We start from the raw sequence: 25,850 nt of genomic DNA, 5'->3' as shown, positions 1-25,850 counted from the left end.
TTCATGATAAAAATAATTTCAGATACAATTTGATAATGTGAAAGATTAGTCCAATTATATTAATGCTTTTGCTTTATACCTACTCAAAACGAAAAAGAGAAATAAAAAAAAAATAAAATAAAAATTCATTTATTTCCAAATATACTTGTACAGAGTTATTACCGAGTCTTCCCGGTAAGTAGTCAGAGACACTTGTATTGGGAATAACTCGCTACTTCCCATTAGGATATCTCTAATTAATTCTAGGAGTATTAGTTCACTAAGTAAGCATTTACTTTGGTATGTAAGAAAATTACAGCAGTATATTGTAATAAGTTATGGTTGATTACTGACTCTCTTTCATTGACATAGAAAGATTTACGCTTAATGATAGTATATTAAAAAAGAAAAGAATAGGATAATGCTCGTTATGTGTGGTTGTGTGTAGGAGCAGTAGGAGTGTGAGTGTGAGTGTGTAAGTGTGAATGTGTAAATGTGAGTGTGNCCATTAGTTTTCCGCAACATGGCGAGGGTTTTTATGTTCCTGGTCAGGCTATAATTCCATAATTCCATAAGTATTTCAATCAACAATTAATAAATAACTAAATAAAACCAATGATGCAACGAATGACTACTAAAATAAATTGTTTCGGAAAGTTACGCAAATGGGAAGAATGTTATTGACGTACCTAGCATGATCATAGAGGAGCGGAGACGTAGCTGCACATTATCCAATCACGGGGACCCTCCGCTGCAATTCAATAATGCGCCCCACGACTGTACGCGGGCTATGAATTCTGAAACAAGTTAAAAAACTAACATTAGGTTGCTACAAAATAAAGTTATTTAAATATTGCGATTTGATACATACCTAATGTTCTAATGAAAGTACCTAGGTAATAAAAAATATTGGAGTACTTATTGTGAATTATTATTCGTTCACCTACTTATCCGGCGGATTAACTCTTTTAAACAACTACTTAAGAAAAAAAAATACTGAACTTAGATTTACTCGAGATCGTAATAAGATGTTGATGATTGAGTGAACAACATCATCACTGGAAAGTAAGCTCGGTAGTTAAGTTACTATCTAATCTACTTAATTACTCCTCCATTGATTAAATTCTCAAGTGGGGCGAGGGCGACCACGGTCTGGAAAACGTATGTAGCGTGGGCAGGCTTACTGCCTGCCTGGAAGCGGGCAGCGCAGGACCGTTCATTGAGGAAAACCTTGGGGGAGGCCTTTGTCCAGCAGTGGACGTCATTTTGGCTGAAACGAACGAACAAAAAATGGCTAAATAATTCCAGTTCAGGACTATCCCGAGTGCACCTAAATCGTGAACACCAGACAAAACAAATAAATAATAGCCCCATGAGCGCTGGGTCTGCAATGATTGCCCCAGTCAGTGCGACAGTGTGCCACCGGGACTGCGAGCCGCTACCATGGGCGAGGTGACGCTGGACTTCCTCCAGGACATATTGAAAGACGACTTTCCTGATGTCACCATTACGAATTTTGAGGTTTGTTCAAAATAGTAGGTACAATAATATTGTGTGTATGTGTGTACCTAATAAACCTATACAGAATATAATTTATCAAAAATAATAGGCACAAGGAACCATTTCTTTCTGTATTAATTTGTTATGCGTTCTATTAAAACTCTTCTATCATAAAGTTCATCAAATTAATTTCATTATTTTAACATTAATTAAAATAAATAATTAAAAAAAATACGCAATTACTTACTCTTTTGTGATTTTTGAATAAAATATTTTGTAAGCTCTGCAAGGTTCCGTTTCACGCATAGTATAGTTCCAAAATACTGGACTGTCCTGTCGATGACATTGACAGTGGGGCGCCACCGTCAATACCGGATCGCTGGTTCAGATTTTTGCCATGTTGGAAACCATATAGTTGAACGATGGTAGCGCCCCCCTGTCATTGAGTTTGGTGGGACAGTTCAGCGTGGGTCATCTATACATCTGCTTTGACATGATAGTTAGTGCTATCTAAATAACAGTAGATGGCGCTGTACAAGGCCATACAAAAAGTTACACCGCGGTGTCCAAGTTTTTTTTCCTGCCAAGACTACCCCGGCCTGAGTTTGACAAAGCATACTTACCTGGCATAGGGGACACCGTGATCATGAAGGCGGTTCCCCCAGGGCGAGGCTGTTCCATTGCACTGCGGAATGGTTGACCCCTGCGATTATCCCTAATGTGGATAACTCGGATGCGTAATTTTTGGTAGTGGGGACTGCGTACGCGCCGTCCCCCTAGAAACTCTTGATTAAAATACGTCTTCAAATCACCTGAATGTCTCCAACTTCCTCATTGGCCCTAGAGCAATTCCAAGTATACCATCAATAAAAGCCTAATTAGAGTCATCAAACCTCTCAGTCATTCAATTAGAGCCATTAGAACTTCATAACTATGAGTTGTTTTCTATGTGTAAGCTGAGGACACGTGTCTCCAGCTGACACATCTGTATCTTCGTAAGTATTTATGCTACGATAATGTATTATACCTCAAAAATTACAGTCGAATCCAAATAGTAGGCTTTCCACTTTTCAAGACTTTAGCTCAAATACTGTTAAAACCACGATCAAAAAACTATGTGCGAGCTGGAGTACCGTGTCTCCAGCTTACACATCTGTATCTTCGTAAATATTTAAGCTACATCAATGTTTTATATCTCATAAATTAAAGTCGAATAAAAAAACCCGACTTCAATTCTTTCAAAGCTTTATTTCGAACCGTTTTCGAACTACGAACCGATACGTATGTGTAAGAGTCCACAAACGCTAGACAAAGTAATAATTACCTTGATAATTTCTTTGATTTTACTAGTGTTTGGATTGCCTGGTGGCATTTTTGTTAGATAAAATTATAACTACTTAATCATTTAAAAATCTTTCTTGTTGTTTTAATATTTCACTATTTGGATAAACACAATATTCTACGAAGTGATGAACAATCTTTTTAAAAATGTAAGAGAAATATTGTCACTTTTTGTTTTAAGGCGTTTTTCGTATTACTTTATTGTGACTTATCTTATGGTTTTGGAGTAAAAGCGTCTTTATGCTAAAAATGACGTTTTTCAACACAGAGTTTACATAACTATCACGGCGTGCCCGTCCAGATCCCGTCACTACTAAAAACGTGTCACTGTTACTCACAACAAATGCCGGTTTTCCCATTAAACTCCATAACGACACTAGTGATATCTGCCGAACTATTTGAGCTTTAAGCGTGGGATTTTTACAGCATGCACTTTTCGCGGAGCGCTGATTGATGGCGTTGTTAACTCAATTTCTCCAAATTTCGTATAGTGACGGTTTGATTATGAACGTGCGATATGTACACTATCAGTTGTTTACATTGCTCTGAGTCATAGAGTAGCATTTGTAGTACGGTATCTTATAAAACTAGCGGCTTAGCTTGAGTAAAATGAAAATAAATACCACACGGCGGCCCTTCCGCACGCACAGTGACGCCAACAAAAGAGCAAATTAAGCCGGTTCACCTGCGCGGTTTTGCCCTACACACACAGTCAACAAAAAAATGACGTCAACATTCAAAATTGTTTGTAGGCAATTTTGTTAATTGTTGACATTTTTTGTTGATTGTGTAGGCCGTAGGGCATTGGATGTATAAAAGCTTCAAAAAAAAATCAAAATCAAAAATATTTATTCAGTTTAGACCACAAGTGGCACTTATGAACGTCAATAGAAAATAATAAAAAAAGAAAAGGTAGCCCTTATAGCTGTAGGGGAAAGGGGAATGCATGCGCTAGAGACCCCGCTTTAGGATTTTTTATTTTTTGAGGTCGCGGCCAGCGAACAAAGCATTTAAGCACCACTGGTATTAAAAATCAAAATTCTATGTGAATTTTTTAGAAAATAATATGCTTCTAAAACTGCTTTTTTTATAAATCAGAAAATCAAATATTTCTTCGAAACTAATAAAAAAAAGACTACTAGTTACTTCCCCAATTTTATACATGATAGTAGTTAATATCTAACGATTGAATTCATAAAACACGGATGTCCGCTTCTAAGGCAATATTACACACTGTGCTTTGCTTTGTTGAAGTATTTTATGATTGAGGTAACAAAATACAAAAGTTTTTTAATAGGCTCGTCTTAATATTTTTTTGGTTTTTGTTGTAAATGTAAGTAATAGGTACATAATCAGATAAAAACTTAATAATACGATATTTATTATGTAGCAAAATAGCAATAATTTACATCACAGAGTGCTTCCGATGACAATATAGCCGTCGCCGTCGTTTATAATAATTATCCAGTGGGGATATTATAATGGAATAGAGGTCATCATTTTGTGCCATTATTACACAGTCATGTTGTAATCTTTATTGATACCTCAAATCAAAGCTATTACATGGGATTTTCATTTTACCACGGCTCCAGTCGCTAGCCACGATTTAAGAAAATAATCTTATAATGGAATTACTGCGCGTGCGCAAGCGCGCCGTGTGGTAGTCTTAGATTAATAAAACCTAGATGGATAGTCTTCATACAAACGCTTCGTCAAGAGTGAGGCAAAAACCTTATGTCATTAGTGTCAATTTTGTTGGGGAGTGTAGACAGTGAAGGCGATTTTCCCGAAAGTAGGGAAATTTTTAATACGTTTTTAATTATTTAATAACTAACAAAAACAAAACGCAACATGTACTTACTTATTTATTGAATTCAAAGTACCTACCTAATTACAATAAGATAAATCGACTGAAAAGTCTCGATTTCATAAAAAAGGAAGTGTATTTGTACGGCGAACAATTGGGAAATAAATTTTCTTGTTACTGGTATCATTCCCGTATTTAATTTTTGAAAGCCAAATTCAAGCAAAATACGCGTCGAATCGTAGTACTTACTTATGAAATGTAACACTGGTCACTTTCTTTAGTTTTTCTGATGTATTTAGACACCCTTTCACAGCACAAACCGTCTTAATTAATTAAAAATCGTCGGACGTGTTTACCAATTTTTCACTTTGACAGTTCATGTGACGTTTACGAGTAAGCCATTCTGGCTTACTAAAATCTGCCTCACCTTTCGTGCACTGACTATCTATCTAGGTTTTATTAATCTAAGGTGGTAGTAGTATTTTTCATGAGATAGAAGACGTTCAACGAAAGAGCCGTTAGTTCTATTTCCGTACTAAAAATGCTACTTTATGACTTAAGAGCAACATTAACAACCATTAGCGGGAATAACGGCTCAAAAAACATCACAATAAAAGCATTATGATTATCAATTTCTGGGGGGACGGCGCGTACGCAGTCCCCACTACCAAAAATTACGCATCCGAGTTATCCACATTAGGGATAATCGCAGGGGTCAACCGTTCCGCAGTGCAATGGAACAGCCTCGCCCTGGGGGAACCGCCTTCATGATCACGGTGTCCCCTATGCCAGGTAAGTATGCTTTGTCGAACTCGGGCCGGGGTAGTCTTGGCAGGAAAAAAAACTTGGACACCGCGATGTAAATTTTTGTATGGCTTTGTACAGCGCCATCTATTGGTATGGTGATGGCACTAACTAGGTGAATCAGACACCATGTTAGTGCAACGGACTGCAACGTTTTTAATGATTTTATTAAAATGATTATGTTGATTGATTTAAATAAAAAAATACAATAATGTAAATAAATGTCATGTTATTAATTTTCTCACTATCGTACCTCAAAATAGTAATAATATTTTTTATTTTGTGATCGTACTGAGTCCTAATTTTTTAATTATATTAAATTATCAGGAGTATGTTTTAATTTTTTTTTGTAAATAAAATAAATTTCCTGTTAACCTTAACCTGCCTGCCTAGGTAAAGATACACCTTTTTGCAGGGAGCGCCAGGGACCAAGCGCGGCGACAACTACACCTCTGTTCTCTACCGAATCTCCTTGAAAGGCACCGAACGGCACTCAGACGGGACCACCGCCTCCGACGAGCCCTGGCAGGGGTCCATCATCTACAAGTGCCTCCCTGAAAGCGCCCTCCTCCGGGACGCCTTTAAAAGCGACGAATTATTCTGCAACGAGGTCGCATTCTACAACAAAATCTGGCCAGCACTGTCCAACTTCCAAAAGCAATGGCCCAACCTTAAAGTACCTTTCAAAGCCATACCAAAGTGCTACCTAGCCCAAAGCGACATCGTAGTCCTGAAGGACTTGAAACAGCAAGGGTTTGTCATGCCAGACAGAAGGCAGGGGCTGAGCATAGAGCAGAGCTATCTGGTGCTGAAGAATCTGTCACATTTCCACGCCTTGTCATTGGCAATGAAATGTCACAGCCCTGAAGATTTTTACGAGCTGGTGAATGTGAAGGATGGGATTTCTGAAGGTGGGTAGACCTATATACTTTTTAATAACAAGGTTTGAATTTTGATTTATAAGTTATATCTTTTCTTCCAGTGTTCTTCGTGTCAGAAAACGAGGAGTATTACAAGAACTACTACAGGGAGGCGGCGAGGAATGCCCTCGAGATGGTCGAAGAGGAATTGCAGGACACGGAAAACAAAGACAAGTATGAAAATTTCAAACCAGGACAGAATTAATTAAAATGGTATCAAGTAAACTAGTAACTTGCTCATTTCAACCTAATGCCGTCCACTGCTGGACAAAGGCTTTCACTCGGATTTCCATAACTACCAGTATTACAACCTTCACCAGATCATCGGTCCACCGAGTGTGAGGCCCGCCTACACTACGTTTAGTTCGAAGTCTACTAACTACTAAAATGATGTGTTTGAAGAATAAAACTTAATTTTTAGATACATCGACAAATTCCGCGACTTCTGCAAGGAGGATACGTTCTTCACGACCATGGTGGACCTGGTCACGCCCAAGGAGCCTCTGGCGGTCATCTGCCACGGCGACTGCTGGACCAACAACTTCTTGTTCCGTTATGCGGACGGAGATATTGCTGAGGTAAGATATTAATTAAAGTAGCTAACTAAACTATAAGTTATTCAAACCGTCAAACGGTTTCAAGGCCAAGGCAACAATAAAGTCTAAAGAATTGACTGGCTTCAACAATTAACGCCTACAAAAATTGTTAAGACATTTTCGAGAACATGATATTTCTTGGTAAAATATTGCTATGACGTTTTTAACAGGAGCATTGATTCTAAAATAATACCTTGTATACATTTAACGATAATAATCACTTGCAATTATTTACCCTGTTGCACGTCTTCTTGACTGGTAGCCTCAATATGGCCCCGGTCAAGAGGGCGCGCAATCCGCAATCTTCATCGTGTTGGTTCCCGCTGAAAACCAGCTTCTCGACATGGCGCTTGTTATGTCGCGAATATAGCTGAGCGGACGCCTCTTCAGCATAGCTTGTAGTTTAATGTTATATGTACTGTATTTTTATTTTATTTTTCTATGCTGAATAAAGTATTCTTATTCTTATTCAATTATAGCGTGAAAATTTTAACCAATCCCTTTCCAGATGTGCATAGTAGACTTCCAGCTGGCGCGCTACGCGAGCCCAGCGCTGGACCTGATCTACATTATGTACGTGTGCCTGGAGCGGCAGCAGCGGGCCGAGCACCTGTCCTCTCTGCTGGACTACTACGTGGAGGAAATGCACGCTCGGCTGCTGGAGATGAGCGAGGAGGGATCCGTGTTCCATACGAGTCTGAATAGGGACGTGCTGTTTGATATGTGAGTTCAATACGATATTATTATGTGGGTAGGAGTTAGATATGGACGCTAAACGCACGAACAACGTGGCAAGTAAAACATTATAACTAACGCTAGCGGTCGCGGGTTCGATCCCCGCACAGAGTGACTTCAACATTGGAAACGGAACGTTTTTGTAAGTAGGTAAGTACATAAGTAAAGGTGCTACTCGTAATATCCCATAGCTTAATAGGTACACCATTAAGTAGCTAGCATTAAGCTATGTGTGGCTTTGCTTAGCTGTAGTTTAGATTTCGCAGACATTGTAAAATGTCCAAGTACCTACATACTGCGCTGCGTAGTACCTACATACTGCATAATACAGCGCTGGACGCAGGCCGCTACCAATCGATCAACATGGAAAGCATTGGGGGAGGCCTATGTTCAGCAGTGGACGTCCTATGGCTGAAATTATGATGATGATGATGATGACCTACATACTTCCTTTGCTAATAAAAATCTTTTAAGAGACTATCGTAAGTAGGTAACATAAAATTGATACTATTGCACAAGTTACTTAGGTATCAATAAAATAAAAATCAACAATAGTTAGCAATAACTATCGACTTTCCGTCCATCGCAGGGTGCAGCAAGAGTTCCGGCGCTGCGGGCGCTTCGGGCTGGGCGTGGCGTTAGACATGTACCCCATCATGACCTGCGACAGCACCGAGGCGCCCAACCTCTACCAGGCCAACGTGAGTGTCTAGACATTTTATTTCTAGTACCTACCTATCTCGCAGAATTGCTAAAATCAAGTGGCAGTGGGCGGGGTACATAGCACGTAGAGACGATGGCCGTGCAAGTTCTCGAGTGGCGACCACGGGCTGGAAGACGGAGCGTGGGCAGGCCTCCTACTAGGTGGACCGACGATCTGGTAAAGGTCGCGGGAAAAGCCTGGATGCGGGCAGCGCAAGACCGTTCATTATGGAAAACCTTGGGGGAGGCCTTTGTCCAGCTGTGGACGTCATTTGGCTGAAACGAACGAACGAACGAACCTACCTATCTAACTTTAACAAATTTAATTATTATAGAACTATAATAATCTACCTCATAATCTACTCTAGTCACGTTTGTCCAAAAAAGTCTTTAAATTCTTACGGATACAATGTACTTAGACCTAGGTACCCGTTCGCAGTTTGCCATCGATGACCGTTACAAAATTACGTCATTAAACGGTATACAAAATAATAATTTTCATTGCTATATTTTCGATTGCATTTAAACCAACCAAGATGGCAAGCGATACTGTTTTTTTAAATTCGTAGATAAAAAATATAGGTAAAAGGTAATGCGGGGAGGGTGGGAGCGGCCACCTCGAAACGAACGCGTTCTACACAATTTAATAAAGGTACTTATGTACGATTTTAGTTAGTAAAGTAACTAAAAGATTGGCGCAAGTGCGACCAAAAACCTAGCTAGGTTACAAATTATTATAACTGGCCGTATCTCCCATATTGTAAGGTAGGTATTGATGGGCAAAAAGTACGTTACTTAGGCATATTTTTTCAAACTGATATTTCTCTGGGCAATAACGTAGCGTTAGGAAACAAAAGAATAAACCAAAAATAGATCCTGAAACCCCACAGCACGTTACTATGACCAATTTAATCGTTGTAAGTACGGTAGAAAATATTCATAGTCATAGGAATTCATTACTTTGATTTACAATTTAAAAGAACTTACCTTTATACAGCAGCTGGATTGAATCACGAAAACAGCTTTCACCACTTATTTTACATAAAAATCACTTGAAACTCGTTAAAATAAAAATCACATCACAGCACCGATACTGAAGACTCCAGGGAAAAATAAAATTAATTTGGAGGTTGGTGAAAGAAATTGCTTTAACTTTTTTTTACGTGATAGAAAAAGAATGCAATGGAATTTAAAATTGGAATCTTCGATTCACAATAAAAATTAAAAGAATCTTCATTCATTCACCAGATGTCGCTGAAATCGAGTTTTTTTTTTAAATTTCGATATGGTGACCGATTGTGACTGAGGCCACAGGCCAAGGTCATAAAAATATACATTCTTGTATTATTTAGAAAAAAAAAATCGGTCTAAATTATTCTTGCCAATAAAAAAAATGAAAATCATCCCGAGACTGGTGGCGCCGCCCTGGTGGCAATTTAAACACCTGTATAAATTGAACACAAAATATTGTTTTTTTTTTTAAATTACAGTTTTAAATTTTTATTGTTTTGTTTGCAGGACTCGGAGGCGTGTTGGAAACCAGTCTGGACCTCAAACGAAGCTTGCAGAAGGAAAATGACAGATTTAATTGTAGAACTAGTCGATGGGGATATGTTGTAAATTATTATTTACGAAACAAAATCTCGACAAAAATGTTTTTTCAGAGATACGGTTACGTAGACAAGATAAAAGTTCATGAGCTATAGTTTATTTAATACATTATTTAATAGAATTAAGTAATATTTTGTACATAAATTACCTAAAATATTTATATAGCGTTAAAAAAAAACTGCAAAAATATGTATATAAATTTATTGTATTTAGTTTAGTAAACACATACAATAAAACATTGGTGTTAAGGATCTTAAAGACAGTATTATTTAATTATAATATAGAGCGTATGCTTCGCATTTTGTGACACAATCCTTTTGATCAATATCAAAGCCATTCTAGACTCTATTACGTATAAAAATCAGATCATTATCTACGTCTTTGTTTTAAAATATATTTAAAATACATACTTATCATAGTCTTAATTACATAAAATACTTACAAGCTTTAATAAAACGGTATAATATTAAATTAATGACTTTATATTAAACTGGGATTCTTAACAGACTGTCGATCCGGTTTCTACCAGTTTAAACTGGATTTTTGCACCTTTTTAAAATAAATAATATCCGGACCACTCGTCCATTAAAGTAAGAAATCTGGTGATTTAAAATAATGTTTAAAATACCCGTACTTATTCGTGGCACATACATGTAGTGATTTTTATTTTATTTTTATTACTTATTTTAAATCATAATAATAACGTACGGGTCAAATTAAAAATGAAATATAACTTATTTTAAAATTTTCGAAACTAACGCAGATCTATGAAAACATTATTATTTAAATTATAATAATCAGTAGGGTGGTCCTTATTCCTACGAAAAAATTTTTTTTTCTTATATTTTGCGGGGCACCACGTAATTTGAATATATACCATATGAAAGTCTTTCATTATTTTTTTTTTAATTTTTAAAAGACATTTAGGGGTCGCTACCAAGGTTTGAATTTTAAGTAAAAACACAAAATTTGTATTTGTTAGATTCATTTATTTTTAAAGCCAAAGCCAAATAAAAATATTACAAAATTATTGTTGTTGCTATGAACTAAGATATTATGTACAATGGACATTATTTGAATCAATTATTTTTAAGATATAAGAGTTTACTTGTTAGTATCTCGACGCGTCGGTACCATGGTCGGTACAGAAGAGGGGTTGAGGGGAGAAGGGGACAAGAAGCGATTGTCTATTCTATCTATGCGATGTTCATTTGCACGTAAAATGTGATATAAACACTTAAATAAAACATTTATGAAACCATGATTTAAGATCTTCAAAGCTTTTGTAAATATTTTGACAGCTGGTAGCGACCTCTAAATCTTAACCAAAAAAAAAAACAAAAAAAGCTAATTTCATATTTAGAGGTATATAATCGAATGAGAAAGTGCCCCGGGGATAATTCAAAAGTCGAAAAATAAGGACCACCCTAATAATCAGTCATTGAAAACTTCAGATTGTGTTGAGATTCTATCGCCTTTTGCATCTGAAGATTCCAATAATATTTTTTTATTATTTGTTGGTTAATAATTTTATATTTTTTTATTTATTACTAAACTGTGCCTTGCTATAGATGACCCACGCTGAACTGTCCCACCAAACTCAATGACAGGGGGGCGCTACCATCGTTCAACTATATGGTTTCCAACATGGCTAAAATCTGAACCAGCGATCCGGTATTGACGGTGGCGCCCCACTGTCTGTCATCGACAGGATAGTCCAGTATTTTGGAACTATACTTGTTATGTTACTTTATCATTGCCAGAAAGAGATAACGCTATACTAAACATAGGGTTACTCGTTTCATGCGAAAAATGTAACATTTTTAAACAAATACTCGAACACTGGATTCGTTAGTACAATTTGATTTTCAAAACACGTTAATTCAATACTTTGAAAGTCGAACTATACTTTTAGATTAAAGCTGTGTGTCCACTGGGCAACAACAACTAGAACTGTGTTGCCAGTTATTATAAACAAAAAGAAATGAAAAAACAGATTCAAAGTCAAGTATTGCCTAGTGGATTCACAGCGTAAGGCACTAGTATCTTACTCAAAGGTTTACCCTGACATAAAAATTTAGTTTGGTTACTTGACACTGGCCCGTATGATCTGTTGGGGGCTAAGACCGCCGCGACCTTTGGAAGCCTGGGTGGGACGCATGAAACCTGAAGTCCTTGGGACAGTCTTCAGCGGAGGTCGGGACGCTCCCACCGAGCTGCCTGAGGAGGAAGAGCGGGACGCTGGCATGCGGGACACTGGCTTCGGGACAGGCTTTGGAGCGGGCTTCACTGGGGTAGGGGCACGCTTCACAGTGGCCACTGATGCTGAACTGTTCAATGAGCTTCTAGAACTTCGCAAGGAAGCTCTTGAAGTAGACCGCTCAACTCTTAGAGAGCTGGTTCGTTTAGGAACGGCTCGCTTTGGGTCCAACGGCGTCCGCGGAAGGGTTTTGGTGTCTTTGGTCGGTATTCTCTTTGGAATGTCGGGGGTTTTCGTCGGCTTGGGGACGGGCGAGTCGCAGTCTACGTTGCAGCCGGAGGACGCGCCTTGGGACGCGCTTTCGGAGTTGAGGCTTTGAGTCTCCTCGAAGCCTTCGTCGTTGAGCTCGTGCTCGCTTTTGACCTTCGACATGCGCGGGGACGTCGTTCTCTCCACAGTAGGCTTTTCGGTCTTCGAATTCGTCGATTTCCTATACGCGTTCCTCGACCATACTCCCGTCGGGGTCTCCGTCGGAGATTTCAGCTCCCTAATCGCTTTCTGGACGTCTTCTTGATTTATAGACGTCTGCCGCCTCAACCTGGAATACGTAGGCTTAGTTTCTTTGGTCGGTGTGGATGTGCTTTGGTTCTTGAGTCGGTCCTGCCAGCGTTTGAGCCTGTGCTCCTTTTCGTCTTTGACGACCGCTTCTATCGGCTTCGCTACTTCTTGAGGAGTCTCCACTGCATATGACGCTTGGACTTCTAGCTTAGAGGGTCTGATCACTTGCGTTTCTGCTACCAATTCCGTGACTGGAACCTCAGGTTTCTTCTCATCTTCTGGGGAACTGGAATCGGTATTTCGTTTGTACCTCCTCGTTCTTCTGGCAGCTGAGAACCTGTCAAACTGTCCGTCTCCTAATATCTCCTGGCAGAGATCCTTCATTTCTGCTGTCGCTTTATCGTTCATGTTAAACTTGGATAAGGACGGCTGGAACTTTCTGCAGGGTTCCCTCTCTGGTGGGGGGTTGAACATCTTCCTTTGTACCGGTGGTGTTTCAATATTGTCAGCGTCTATTTCTCTGTCAGTTCGTTCTAAGCGGCTCTCCTTTTCGGAGGTGACCTGTATGTCGGGTAGGCGGCGTTTCTCTTCCTCTGTGATGGAGACGAGCGAGGATTGTGTGTCGAGCTGCGGTCGCGAGCGCTGCCGCCGAAGACGTCTCATCTCTTCGTTCTCTTCAGTCTTTCGCCACGGCACGCGGTCTTTGTTTTGCGGTTGCACATCTGGGAAAACATTTAGAATTTCATGAGAAAGGTGGAGTAGGTTCGTAGTCTTTTGAATTTAAAGTCCTAATAGGATAGCCAGAGTATATCCTTGATAAAAGATAGAAAATAAAAATTATGGATCTTGTCTATGAACCGAGGGTATCAAGCAACAAGCAGTGGCTGTATGTAAAACAGCGGGAAATCGTGTTTTGAGCCTTGGCTTGCGCCCAGCAGTGGATTGCCATTGGTCGAAATGATAAAAGTGGACATGACGAATGTGATCATGGTGATAAAGGTGATAGTAATTATAACGAACGCGAAATTATAATGGTAGAGGTGATGAATTTATTTATTATTATTTATTTATGTATGTATCCATATGTTATTTATGTATTTTTTTTTCTAAATTCATATTAATTTTATACCGCCTACTTTATTCTCAGTTTGGCCCTAAGGTTGACTGGAGGAAAATGCCGAAAGGCATTAAGTCCGCCTTATGTACACCGTTCTATGTGCATGTAAGTTTAAATAAATAAATAAATTCCTGGTTCTCCTAAATAAATAAACGAATGATGGCTTGATGGAGATGATAATACAGGTTCTTACGATGATGATGAAAGTGGTTATGATAAAAGTGATGATGACAAATGGAATGATAATGAAGATTATGACGAAGATGATGAAGATGATGATGAAGCCTACCTTCAACAGTCTCGAGCGCGCGCACGACGTCACTATCAGGCAGCACGGCGGGCCGCCAGTCGCCGCGCGCTTCCGGCAGAGGGTCCAGGGTCGCACTTCGCTCGCTCTCTGCAAATAACAAAACACTTATTATTTACTAGCTTTAACCCGCGTGGATTTCGGTCTGCCACAGAATTTCCACTAGAAAAAATCGAAAAAATTTAAACATGATCCTTCGAGCCGGAGTTTTTATATGACGCCCGACCGCTGCTCCGTTGAATGGACGTACGAGTGATATTGTCGGTGTTGACGGTAGTCAGCAAAAATGTTCACCGTTTGTTTTTTGTTTCTGTATTAGTTAAGGTATACAAGTGTAAATGTTAATGTATGTTTTAAATTCAATAAATTATTTGTATTTGTATTTGTATTGACGTAGATCTGCAGATGGTCCAGGCTAGTACAATAACTTGCGCCTTCAATTATTTTTTAGTGAGGCGAGCCTCAGATGATTTACTAGCCGTCCCAATCGGCCAGAGGGTAGAAACTTCATGCGTTTCCCGATGGGAAAAAAGGTTTAGCAGTAGCATATTTTACCAGAAAAATCAAAAACTAGGCTAGCTAAGTCTTGAGCTGTCCAAAATATCGTCCTATTTTAAGACATGAAGCTATAGTCACAGAGTCCATTCTTACCGGAATCGTTTTCCAAAGAGCGTCGATGGGCTTGAAACCTGCGCGCGCGCTCCCGTAGTTCCACCTCTCGCCGCTCCTCTTGACTGTGTTGCTAAGCTATTTTGAACCCTGAGGCTATAGTTATAGGGTTCAGTTCTTACCGGAGTCGTTTTTCAAGGAGCGGCGGTTCGCCTGGAGCCACTTGCTGAGTTACTGGACAACCACTTGCTGAACTATTGTGAACTCTAAGGTTATAGCTATGGAGTCCAGTTCTCACTGGAGTCGTTTTCCAAGGAGCGTCGGCGCACTTGGTGCAAGCAGTCACTTGCTAAGCTATTTTTGACCTTGAGGCTAAATAAATAGATTCCATTCTTACCCGAATCGTTTTCCAAAGAGCGTCGGTACGCTTGCCTCGCGCCTCCTCCTGGTTGTCTTGCTGAGCTATTGTGGACCCTGAGGCTATAGGAATAGAGTCCATTCTCACCGGAGTCGTTTTCCAAGGAGCGCCAGCGCACCTGGTGCAAGCAGTCACTTGCTAAACTATTTTCGACCTTAAAGCTATAGTCATAGAGTCTATTCTTACCGGAATCGTTTTCCAAAGAGCGTCGATGGGCCAGGGCCGGATTAACCATCTCGGGGCCCCTAGGCACAGCTCGTTTCGGGCCCCCCTTTTTTGTCGCGGAGGAAATGCTTTAATTATTTTATAGTATCGGGCCGTAACCTTAGACTTCCGCGACACCACCGGCGACATCTCGCCTACACGGCGGACCCTAGACGCCCCCCTTGTGGGGATCCGACGGGAATGGCGCGAATCGCCAAGCCGTTCCCGTCAGACGGAGGTGACAAGGGTGCCCCCGCACCCCCGGCCTGCTGGCCGCCATCTGTGGGCAGAGTAGAACGGTCGTACAACCGCCTTCTCCACCCCCTTCTCCGCCTGCGGAGCGATGAGGCGACAGGATCGTTCTCCCGCTCGCACTCCGCTGCCTCCTTCTGAAAGATGATCTCTTCGCAAAAGAAGGCGACCACCATCCAGTATCCTTCACTTCCCAGCATGGCGTTGACCAGGCTCGGAAGCAAAAGATCCCGGCCCACGACCGCAGTGAGGACACGGCGCTACTCCTCCCAGCCTGTGCAGATCGCGAGGGTGTGCTGCACCGTGTCATCCGCCGCGCCGCATTTGTGGTACAGCGGGGATTCCTCGGCCGTGTGGTGACGGCAGAGTAGAATACATTTGTCACCAACCCCTACTCTTCCCGCGGGTGTCGTAAGAGGCGACTTAGGGACTACATATCAAACAGAGAACGGGCAGCAGCGCTCTCTGAAAAACATCAATCTTTTAAACTGCGTTCTCCAACCCGCCTGCCAAGCGTGGAGATTATGGCAAAACCCTCCACTATAGTGGAGGAGGCTCATAGTCTAGCAGTGGACTGTAAAGGGCTGTTGATGATGATGATGGGGATTCCTCTCGCCCGATCCTAAGCAGGTACGAACCGAAGCAGCCATCGGTCAGCACTTGCGCCAGACGGAACGTGAGGAACCCGTGCAGTCGTTCCAACCATTGGTGAGAACAGGACCAATGGCGTCCAGAGTGCGGCAGCCAAACTGCGCGCGAGTCATGTCTTCCTTCCTGCGGGCGATCATGATCTCGCGCTCTTCCTGCCTGACGGCGCCGCGCCGCTCCGGGGCCGGGCGCTATCCACGCGCCTTTTGGTCTGCCATCCAGTGATAGATGACAGATGACAGACAAGACCCCAGCTTCTAGCTCCCAAAGGAGGAGTACCAGCGAGGACGCACGCCACAGCGTGCCCTACCGTACGGTAGGTCCTTGCGACTTTCTGCGCTATGGCCCGCTGGGGCCTGCGCATAAGGGCAGCATTCTCCCTCTTGTTGAGTGCGTCCGTCCAGATTGGGGCGCCATACAGCACCATGCTCCTCAGAACGCCTGCATAAAGTCGACGACACCTCATTTTGTGGCCCTTCCAAATTCGGAAGGGGCCAACTCAGTGCGCCAGCTGCCTTGAGGAGGCGTGACGCTAGCCCGTTGAAGTGTGGGCTAAAATACCACCTCCCGTCAAGCGTGAGGCCCAGATATTTCATCTGGACTTTGACGTCAATCCTAACGTCCTTAACCACAATGTGGGCGTCGGGAGGGGTGCGCTGGCGAGGCCCCGGTAAGAAGAGGGCCTCAGTCTTCTCCAGCGCGACTTTCAGGCCGAGGCATCGTATTCTGCGACCGACTAATGTGCCGACCGCCGACGCCAGCCGCGCCGCGGTCCCAAATGTCTTCTCCCGGGCAGTGACCAGAGTGTCATCCGCATAGCATATGACACTCATGCCCGCGAGAAGGACGCCCCAGAGGAGCCAGTTGAAGCCTAGGTTCCACAAGAGTGGACCGAGCACCGAACCCTGCGAAACCCCGCTGGCTACGTACGCCGCGCCGTTTGAGCTGGCCGTCTCTGTTAATATACAGGACTTCGCGGGCCCGTAAGTAATCGGCCGGCAGCGCTCGAAGGTACTGAGGCACTCTGTGATGTTCAAGTGCCTAGAGTATGGTGGAATGAGGAATGGTATTCTTTCAATACCAATATCCAAAGGCTATATCGAATGATACAGTCAACACACCCTCACCCCTCTCCCTAGCCTCTGCAATGAGGCTTTTTAGCCTCTGAAGGGCGTCGACGGTCGACCTGTCATGTAAACCAAAGCAGTAATGTCAACGTTACGAAAATGAATTAGTTTCCATCCACAATATCGAAATTTGACGATTGAATGTGTAAATCAAAATAAGGCAAAGTTTTGAGGTGGTTTGAGTTTTGTTGCATAAAAATAATCTTTAACATCTTTTTTTTTTTTCATTTTTTAATCGGGAGTGCTGGGCCCCTGGTCATAGTGGGCCCCTAGGCACTGGCCTAAAGTGCCTTATGGATAATACGGCACTGCGATGGGCTTGTAACCTGCGCGCGCGCTCCCATAGTTCGGCCTCGCGCCTCCTCCTGGTTGTCTTGCTGAGTTATTATGGACCCTGAGGCTATAGAAATAGAGTCCATTCTTACCGGAGTCGTTTTCCAAAGAGCGCCGATGGGCTTGTAGCCTGCGCGCGCGCTCCCGTAGTTCGGCCTCTCGCCGCTCCTCTTGACTGTTGGCGCGGAGCCACGACTCGATCTTCTGGCGCCACTCTCTGTAATATAGTAGTTTTATTTAAAACATTTTTGAACAAAAGCCATCTTAAATAAAATAAATAGTAATTAAATCTTAACCCCTGGAGCTAAGCTAAAATACATAATTATGCATGTGTTACGATTACGAGTGACTTCGCCACAATAGTCCAGCAGCTGCAGCGCCAGGTTGGAATAATATTGACAATCGCTGCTCTTTAAGAGGCTCTTCATGAAGTGGAAGGCAAGATACAGAGGTTGTCCCTATGTTCACACTATTATCTCTACAGGGTGGAAACATTAAGTGATATCACTCGATTATTTCTACTATACATAAGGTATCAAAAAACTGATTACTGATTTTGAAAGTGCTTCACGAGCTCTTTCAAACGGCATCAATAATCACGGTTACAGAATAAACTGGATATATCCGAAAATTCAATGATTCCAGGTTCCAGGTCCAGTGGTTTAAACCACTGGTCCAAGGCATCCAAGGTCTTCTTACGTCACTGTCCTAGCCACAGCGAGTGACAGATCCCCGTCAAATATAGAGCGTCGTGCTCCTGCAGTAGAGTCTAAATGTCCTGATGATGACACAATAAAAAGCATGTATAATGCGTGATATGCTCGGAGTTTCCCTACGTGATCGAATCAGAAATGAGGAGATCCGTAAAAGTGATTGACATAGCCCGCAGAATCGCTAAAATCAAGTAGCAGTGGGTGAGGCACATAGCTCGTAGAGCTGATGGCCGCTGGAGCAGGAAAGTTCTTGAGTGGCGGCTACGAGCCGGAAGATGTGGCGTGGGCAGGCCTCCCACTAGGTGAACCGACGATATGGTAAAGGTCGCGGAAGGTGCCTGGATGCGAGCCGCGCAGGACCGATCTGTGTGGAAATCTTTGGGGTAGGCCTTTGTCCAGCAGTGGACGTCTTTCGGCTGAAACGAACGATGATGTGAACTCCGGTCGCCGAGCACGTAGAATTTCGTCCAGTGACCCCAAGCTACCCATCCTTATCGCTCGCGCTTAATTATATTGATGTCGCAACTGTGCGACGGGCGGCCGCAGCGAGTGTGCGAGTGCGACAGCAATATACAGGGTGTTATTTAAATGGGTATATGAGCCGACACTAGCGCATGTTAACATGGTCATATAAATGGTATGGTGAAGTCAGAAATTTGATATCATAATTTTATTTTTTTTAATTTTCATACAAAATAAATTGTATAAAATCCGATTTGTATGAAAATTAAAATAATTAAAATGAAGATATCAATTTTCTGACTTCACCATACCATATGCCCATGTTAACATGGGCTAGTGTCGGCTCATATACCCATTTACTAAACACCCTGTATGATGGGTAGCTTGGGGTCATTGGACGAAATTCTACATGCTCGGCGACCGGACTTTAGCTATACTGACTTGGGTTTGGCGGGCGCGGGGTCGGGCGCGTCGGATGCCGGCTCGGCCGCGCGCGGGGAGGGCGCGCGCTCGCGCTCCGGGATCTCTAGTCTGGCACGCGCTGCGCCGCGACGTGACCACGACCGGTCTGCGAGGGAATACGACGATAGTATAAGAATAGGGTAAATAAATAAATAATGTCTTTATTGTGAATCACAGGTTATACAGTGTGAGTCACGTTAAAGTGTACATATGAAAATAGATGAAACTAGACCTATTTTCAACCGACTTCAAAAAAAGGAGGAGGTTCTCAATTCGACCCGTATGTTTTTTTTTTTTTTTTCTATGTTTGTTACGCGATAGCTCCGCCAATTATGAACCGATTTGAACAAATCTTTTTTCAGCGTATAGGTAATATCTCAAGGGTGGTCCCATTTAAATTTAATAATAAAAAAAACAACCCCCAAGGGTGGAAAATTGGGGATGAACTTTTTTATACGCAATATCTCCGCCGATTATAAACCAATTAGAACGATTACTATTTTGTTGAATAGGTATTATCAAAAGGGTGGTTTCATGCGAATTTGAAGAAAATATTTCACCCCCAAGGGTGGAAAATTGGGGATGAACTTTTTTATACGCAATATCTCCGCCGATTATGAACCAATTTGAACGATTATTTTTTTGTTGAATAGGTATTATCAAAAGGGTGGTTTCATGCGAATTTGAAGAAAATGTTCACCCCCAAGGGTGGAAAATTGGGGATGAACTTTTTTATAATATACATTAAGAATATGGTCTCAATGTACTGCCTACCTTCAGTGGTAACATCAAGGTAATAATTAGTCAACTAAAAAGCAAGAAATAAGTTAAATTTTATAAAAAAAAATAAAACCGACTCCAAAAAACCTACACTAAAAAGCAGAATAATAATTACTAATTACCTACTTATTTATTAGGACGAATTATTAATATTTATGTAGGTATACCATGATTGATACTTTTGGAGTCGGTGCAGGCAAACTTTACATGTTTCATAATCTTGGCACCGACTCCAGAAGTATCAACCATGGTATACCTACATAAATATTAATAATTCGTCCTAATAAATAAGTAGGTAATTAGTAATTATTATTCTGCTTTTTAGTGTAGGTTTTTGGAGTCGGTTTTATTTTTTTTTATAAAATTTAACTTATTATCGACAAAAAAGAGGTCAAAAATTTTTTGAGATTTTTTTTTAATTTTTTATGGATTTTTTTTTCTTCCAATTACTTGTTGTAAAGAAAACGTAATAACTTTTAAACTAAGCGGTATATCCTGATAAAATAAAAACAGTAATAATGCAAATTAACAGGCGATACTAAACTAATACATAAAATACACAAAAAATGCCAACAAATAATAAAAAATGATACTTTTTGAAAAAAATCTGCTTAAAAATTCGTGTTTTTTTGGTTATTTGATAAATTTCTCCAAAAAATGCCCCTATAACCGGTGGTTTTTATTACTTTGTATTATTCTCTATCGTATTATCTTTGTAAAACCAAAAATCGCATGTCTCTATCCCTATCACAACATTTGCTATGATATGCTCAATCATAAGTAATTGGAAGAAAAAAAAATCTATAATAAATTAAAAAAAAATCTCAAAAAAATTTTGACCTCTTTTTTGTCGATAAAAATAGGTCTAGTTTCATCTATTTTCATATGTACACTTTAACGTGACTCACACTGTATACTTAAAGGTCACATATTACAATGAGGGCTATCGTTTCAGCACTCACCAGTTAGCGCTACTGTAGAGTAAGGTCCTGTCACTTGCTAGTAGCGAAGACAGTGGCACCAACTGGTGGGCGCGTAAGTGGTAGGAAGACTATCGCATTTGCACTCATCAAAATGGCGCCACTGTAGAGTAAGGTCCTGTCAATCGCCAGGGGTGCCAACTGTTAAGTATAAAAACGATAGCCCTCATTAGTTTCACTGTGTTTCGCCTTTTAGGCATACAAAAATGGGCGGTGTGAAAAAATGGGCAGACGACCTCATAAAGGTACAGGACTATTCCCACCGCTGCAACTTCTGTATAGCCAGGATCTACAGCTTGACTGTCAATAAAAACCCAACCAGTGAAGGTCAAGTTTGTCCCGGGGTGAGGGAAAGTTAAATTGTCATTGGACCCGCAATGAGATTATTCAGAAGAACATAGGAGTTCGAAGTAATGGTTCGATTTCCCTCTAGTGCAAACTGGTAAGCTTCATAAAAGTGCTGGATGCAGGCCGTTACCAACTGGTCAATCTGGAAATCATTAGGTCTATGTTCAACATGATCTATGGCTGATGATCAATAAAAGATAAATAATAAACCCCTAAAGCCTTTAAGGCATAAATGAACAGGCATCTTCTAGGAAATCCATTGTAGATCGCATCTGTAACCTCATCAGACTGGCTGTTATAAAAATTCTTGGAGCAATCCGAAGGCATTCAGGATACGAAGGAAAAGACATCTCCTGGGCTTCCACTGTAAATAACATCCTCAAATGTCATTGGTGTTGAGGTGAGGGCCAACCCATGCGCATACACTCGTACATATTACGTACTACCACGTTGGGAAAATATCAGCTGAGATAAAGTGGTGCTCTGTAAATCAGCTGACTTGCTGTGACGTCACACGCATGTCGGCGGGCGAGCTGTGACGTAGGAACTCCAGTAGACCGTCCTCGTCGGGCCGGGCCGGCTTGCTGTGACGTCACGCGCATTTCGGTGGACGAGCTGTGACGTAGGAACTCCAGTAGACCGTCCTCGTGGCCCGGGCCGGCTCGCTGTGACGTCACGACACTCACCCAGGCTGCCCCAGGCGCTGCGTTCCCGCGCGTCGGCGGGTGAGCTGTGACGTAGGAACTCCAGTAGACCGTCTTCGTCGGCTCCCGGGCTGGCGCGACTGCGGCGTCGAAGGCTGCCCGTGGGCGTCACGTCTACAAGAATTATCATCATTACAACAGTGTACCTACCTACCATGAGTTTACGTTAGGTGTGCTCGCTAGCGAGTCGTCAAAAATCTCGATGAAGATTTTGTTTCTTGAAAGTAGCCGCTAGGGGCGCTGCACGATATGTCATACAATTAATGACATTTTTTACGCAGTCGCTAGCGAGCACACTTAACGTAAACTCATGGTAAGTACACAGGTATAGAGTGTAGATTAGTATCACTGTATATCTAAGGTCTTGTCAATCGCTACGGGACTATTCCCACCTCTCGTTCCCACCACTGCAACTCCTGTGTAGCCAGGATTTTTTAATTTGAATTTGAATTTGATCTACAGCTTGACCGCCACAAAAACCCAACCAATGAAGGTCAAGTTTGTCCCGGGGGAAAGTTAAACTGTCATTGGACACCCAACGAAATTAATCAGAAGAACATAGGAGGAGTTCGAAATTAAGGTTCGACTTCCCTCCATTGCAAAGCGGATGACAGGTGACAAATAAAGGTTTAAAACCTTTAAGAAAAGATTTGTCAATCGCTAGTGGTATAAGCGCTGAAATGGTAAGACGACTATTGAAATTACATTCACTGGAATGCCTCTAATATAGGGTAATGTCTCACCAGTGACGCCAACTGGTGACTGCAAATACGGTACCACTCATTGGCAGCTTACTGCTGAATATAAACAGAAGAACAGGGACCAAGCGACGCAATAAAGCACGATACATTTTTCACCCAGAAAATGTCATTGCTTAAACTGGACAGTCCATCAAGCAGGCTTGTTCGATGCATGTGAGACTTGTCTACCTCGGGTGTCAGTATAACGTGATAATTTTGGGACACCCTGTATACTACGTTTGTCTCTTTATTAACTTCTTTAATCCCAATAAGTGCGCTGAGGTATTCCGTGGTTAATACAAACACATTAACCTACCTGGTGATGGTGACGGGTCGTGGGGCCTCCTCAAGGACCTCCTTCCGAGGCCGTTCCTGATGTCTAGCAGCAGTGATTCCATCAGAGATTCGCACTCCGACACTGGCGTGGTGCATACGCTGCCTCCTGTTAAAATATCATGATTAAAACACTGGAAACTTCCACCAAGGCGACAAAATGCGTACCTTCACTGTAGTTAAAATTCAGAGGGCTCTTAATCTCTACGTTTAACACTAAAATCCTAATAGTGATCCAAGTGAGGCTCGAACCTCGAATTAGAGCGTTGCTTAGGGGGGGAATCCTTATGCTCTATTCGACATTTAAACGAGTTGCAATGTACAGCCTGACTCTTGTGTAGATGACCCACGCTGAACTGTCCCACCAAACTCAATGACAGGGGGGCGCTACCATCGTTCAACTATATGGTTTCCAACATGGCAAAAATCGGAACCAGCGATCCGGTATTGACGGTGGCGCCCCACTGTCAATGTCATGCATAGGACAGTTCAGTATTTTAATATAATATAAATATCTTTGGACAATCTCACACAGCGCCATCTAGCCCCAAAGTAAGCAATTAATATGCTTGTGTTATGGGTGCTAGCTTAACGGATATACTACTTATATTTTAAAACTATATAACCTGTATATACAGTTTGTTGGCCCCCAATGAAACCCAACCAGTACCAGTTGAGTAATTCAGGCGGATAGCTTACTGTCTTGGAAGCCCCAACAGATGTAACCAGAAGAATATAGGAGTACGAAATATAATATCAGTTGGACAGACTAGTCTTAAGCCCGGTTTACATCAAGGCGGGCCTGTTGTGCTCACTGTAGAGATAGGAAAGTATTGTATTTGAGAAATTACCAGTGATAAGTTCCTTATGATAAGTGAATAAAGTTTAAATCGTGGTGGCAGGCAATATATTTATTTATCAGAATCTTATAAAGGTCTTGGGGTCTTACCAGTGGCTCGCGTGCGTGCGGCAGCAGCGTCTCTCGCGCGGCGGCGCTGGGCCGCCTGCTCCTCGTTGGCGCGGCGCCGCTCGTTGTCCGCCACCGCCGACTTGAACTTGTTGCAGAACGTCACGAATATCTGCAGCGAACACACATATTAGACCACAGTCTTTATTGCACACTACACATAACTTAGAAAAGTTTCAGTTTTGTTTATTAAATATTATCCTTTTATTTATAAATATCTTATCACATCTTCTCTACTTCGTCTATATCGTATATTTTCTACTACGTCTGTATTTACACTTAAAATTTATACGCGCACTATTATTATTATTTATGTATGTATATTTTATGCAGTATAGGTTAGTGTCCGTGACTCTCACTCGGCATGGGGCACACTGAAAACCAGGCATATGCTGAGTGGGGTCCCATTGCGATGGGTATCGCTGTGCGACAGGGTGGCACTGCTTAGTTTACTTGCTCTTTCATTGTATGTTTTATGTCACCTCTGTCTTATTTGCTTTTTTTTTTATTTTACCTCTTTTGTCTTTTGTGATGTCCATGGCAATAAATGTTTCTTTCTTTCTTTCTTTAAATGAAATTACACGGTTGAAAAAAAAACAAATCTTTTTTTAAATCCATAACGAGGAAGCTCTTAGTCTGCATCTCTCCTGATGGAAAGTGATGATCAGGACGAAGGTGGAAGCGAGCTTCACCCGGAATCCTCAACCAAAGAGGAACTGGCTATCCTCCCCTCTAACTGCCAGAACACAACAACGCTGTTAACAATGTTGTTATGGCGACAGATCTCTATGCCTCCTCTGGGAATCGAATCCGGGACCTCTGGGTCTGAAGCATGTGGTCTTATCACTACAGGTTCGGTTAGAAGTAAACGTAAATACAAAATACCTAAAGTGGGTATACAATTCGATTCCTATTTCAATAATTCTTCAATGAGTTATTCAACCGACATATGTAGGAATGAAGGAATATTGTCAAGTCAAACCTTAAAGCATTCCTCTAGTTTGAAGGAAACAGGGTCTTCACAGAAGAATTCGGCCAGCTGTTTCCTGATACTCTCCACCTCTTCCATATCTTTGTTCAATGCTGACACCTCTTGTTCTGCCACCTGTGAAAAAACACAATAGGTAAGAAATAACCAGAACCTAGCATGATGAAGCGATGACAAAAGTTTGGTAAGGTAAGATTTGAAACTTTGATTTGATTACCCAGGTGATCAAAGTGGACTCCAAGCAACAATTTGGTGTCCTTTGATCACCCATGGATAAGATGACCTGTCTGGATGTCTGGATGTTTGTTACTCTTTCACGCAAAAACTACTGAACAGATTTTCTTGAAACTTTACAGTATTATTGTTTATGACCCAGATTAACACATAGGCTATAATTTATGACAATATGTGATAAATTTCAATAAATAAATAAGACGTGTCTAAAAAGCGCCATCTATCGTCATTGTTTAAAATCTACAGCGCTGGACAAACTACTGTTTTTGACGTTCGTAAATATTCATGACGTGATACGCCATCTATCAATATGATATCTAACGGGGGTAAAACCAGGTCCACGTGTACGAAGTCGCGGGCGGCCGCTAGTC

The 25,850-nt window shown here is 41.6% G+C and overlaps 2 protein-coding genes and 2 non-coding genes across 4 annotated transcripts in view; 2 read left to right on the top strand and 2 right to left on the bottom strand.

Moving 5' to 3' along the window:
* The first annotated feature begins 1,397 nt into the window (after positions 1 to 1,397).
* LOC114356445 (uncharacterized) lies at positions 1,398 to 10,074 on the top strand. The gene is made up of 7 exons (XM_028309635.1): positions 1,398 to 1,500; positions 5,847 to 6,342; positions 6,414 to 6,525; positions 6,773 to 6,929; positions 7,456 to 7,670; positions 8,272 to 8,383; positions 9,903 to 10,074. Exons 1-7 carry the CDS (start codon positions 1,423 to 1,425, stop codon positions 10,002 to 10,004), a joined length of 1,272 nt encoding a protein of 423 aa, XP_028165436.1. The 5' UTR covers positions 1,398 to 1,422; the 3' UTR covers positions 10,005 to 10,074.
* LOC114356450 (U1 spliceosomal RNA) lies at positions 2,095 to 2,256 on the top strand. Its single transcript, XR_003656219.1, has one exon. It is a non-coding gene; the product is annotated as a U1 spliceosomal RNA (small nuclear RNA).
* Positions 5,266 to 5,427, bottom strand: LOC114356448 (U1 spliceosomal RNA). The gene has a single exon (XR_003656218.1). It is a non-coding gene; the product is annotated as a U1 spliceosomal RNA (small nuclear RNA).
* Positions 10,075 to 10,182: 108 nt separating the features above from the next.
* form3 (FH2 domain-containing protein formin 3) overlaps positions 10,183 to 25,850 on the bottom strand; it is a 122,002-nt gene continuing 106,334 nt past the window's right edge. Inside the window, exons 19-28 of the mRNA XM_028309636.1 lie at positions 25,240 to 25,362; positions 24,240 to 24,369; positions 23,274 to 23,399; positions 22,200 to 22,331; positions 19,385 to 19,511; positions 17,861 to 17,985; positions 14,160 to 14,267; positions 11,727 to 13,475; positions 11,435 to 11,560; positions 10,183 to 10,797 (exon numbers count right to left, since the gene is read on the bottom strand). Of these exons, the coding sequence (XP_028165437.1) occupies positions 12,082 to 13,475; positions 14,160 to 14,267; positions 17,861 to 17,985; positions 19,385 to 19,511; positions 22,200 to 22,331; positions 23,274 to 23,399; positions 24,240 to 24,369; positions 25,240 to 25,362 (2,265 nt within the window). The 3' untranslated portion in view covers positions 10,183 to 10,797; positions 11,435 to 11,560; positions 11,727 to 12,081. The remainder of the gene's footprint in view (positions 10,798 to 11,434; positions 11,561 to 11,726; positions 13,476 to 14,159; positions 14,268 to 17,860; positions 17,986 to 19,384; positions 19,512 to 22,199; positions 22,332 to 23,273; positions 23,400 to 24,239; positions 24,370 to 25,239; positions 25,363 to 25,850) is intronic.

This window comes from Ostrinia furnacalis, unplaced genomic scaffold, assembly GCF_004193835.3.
Source record: "Ostrinia furnacalis isolate ACB-3 unplaced genomic scaffold, ASM419383v2 OfSCF2807, whole genome shotgun sequence".
Lineage (NCBI taxonomy): Eukaryota > Metazoa > Arthropoda > Insecta > Lepidoptera > Crambidae > Ostrinia > Ostrinia furnacalis.
This window is presented reverse-complemented; position numbering and strand designations above follow the sequence as displayed.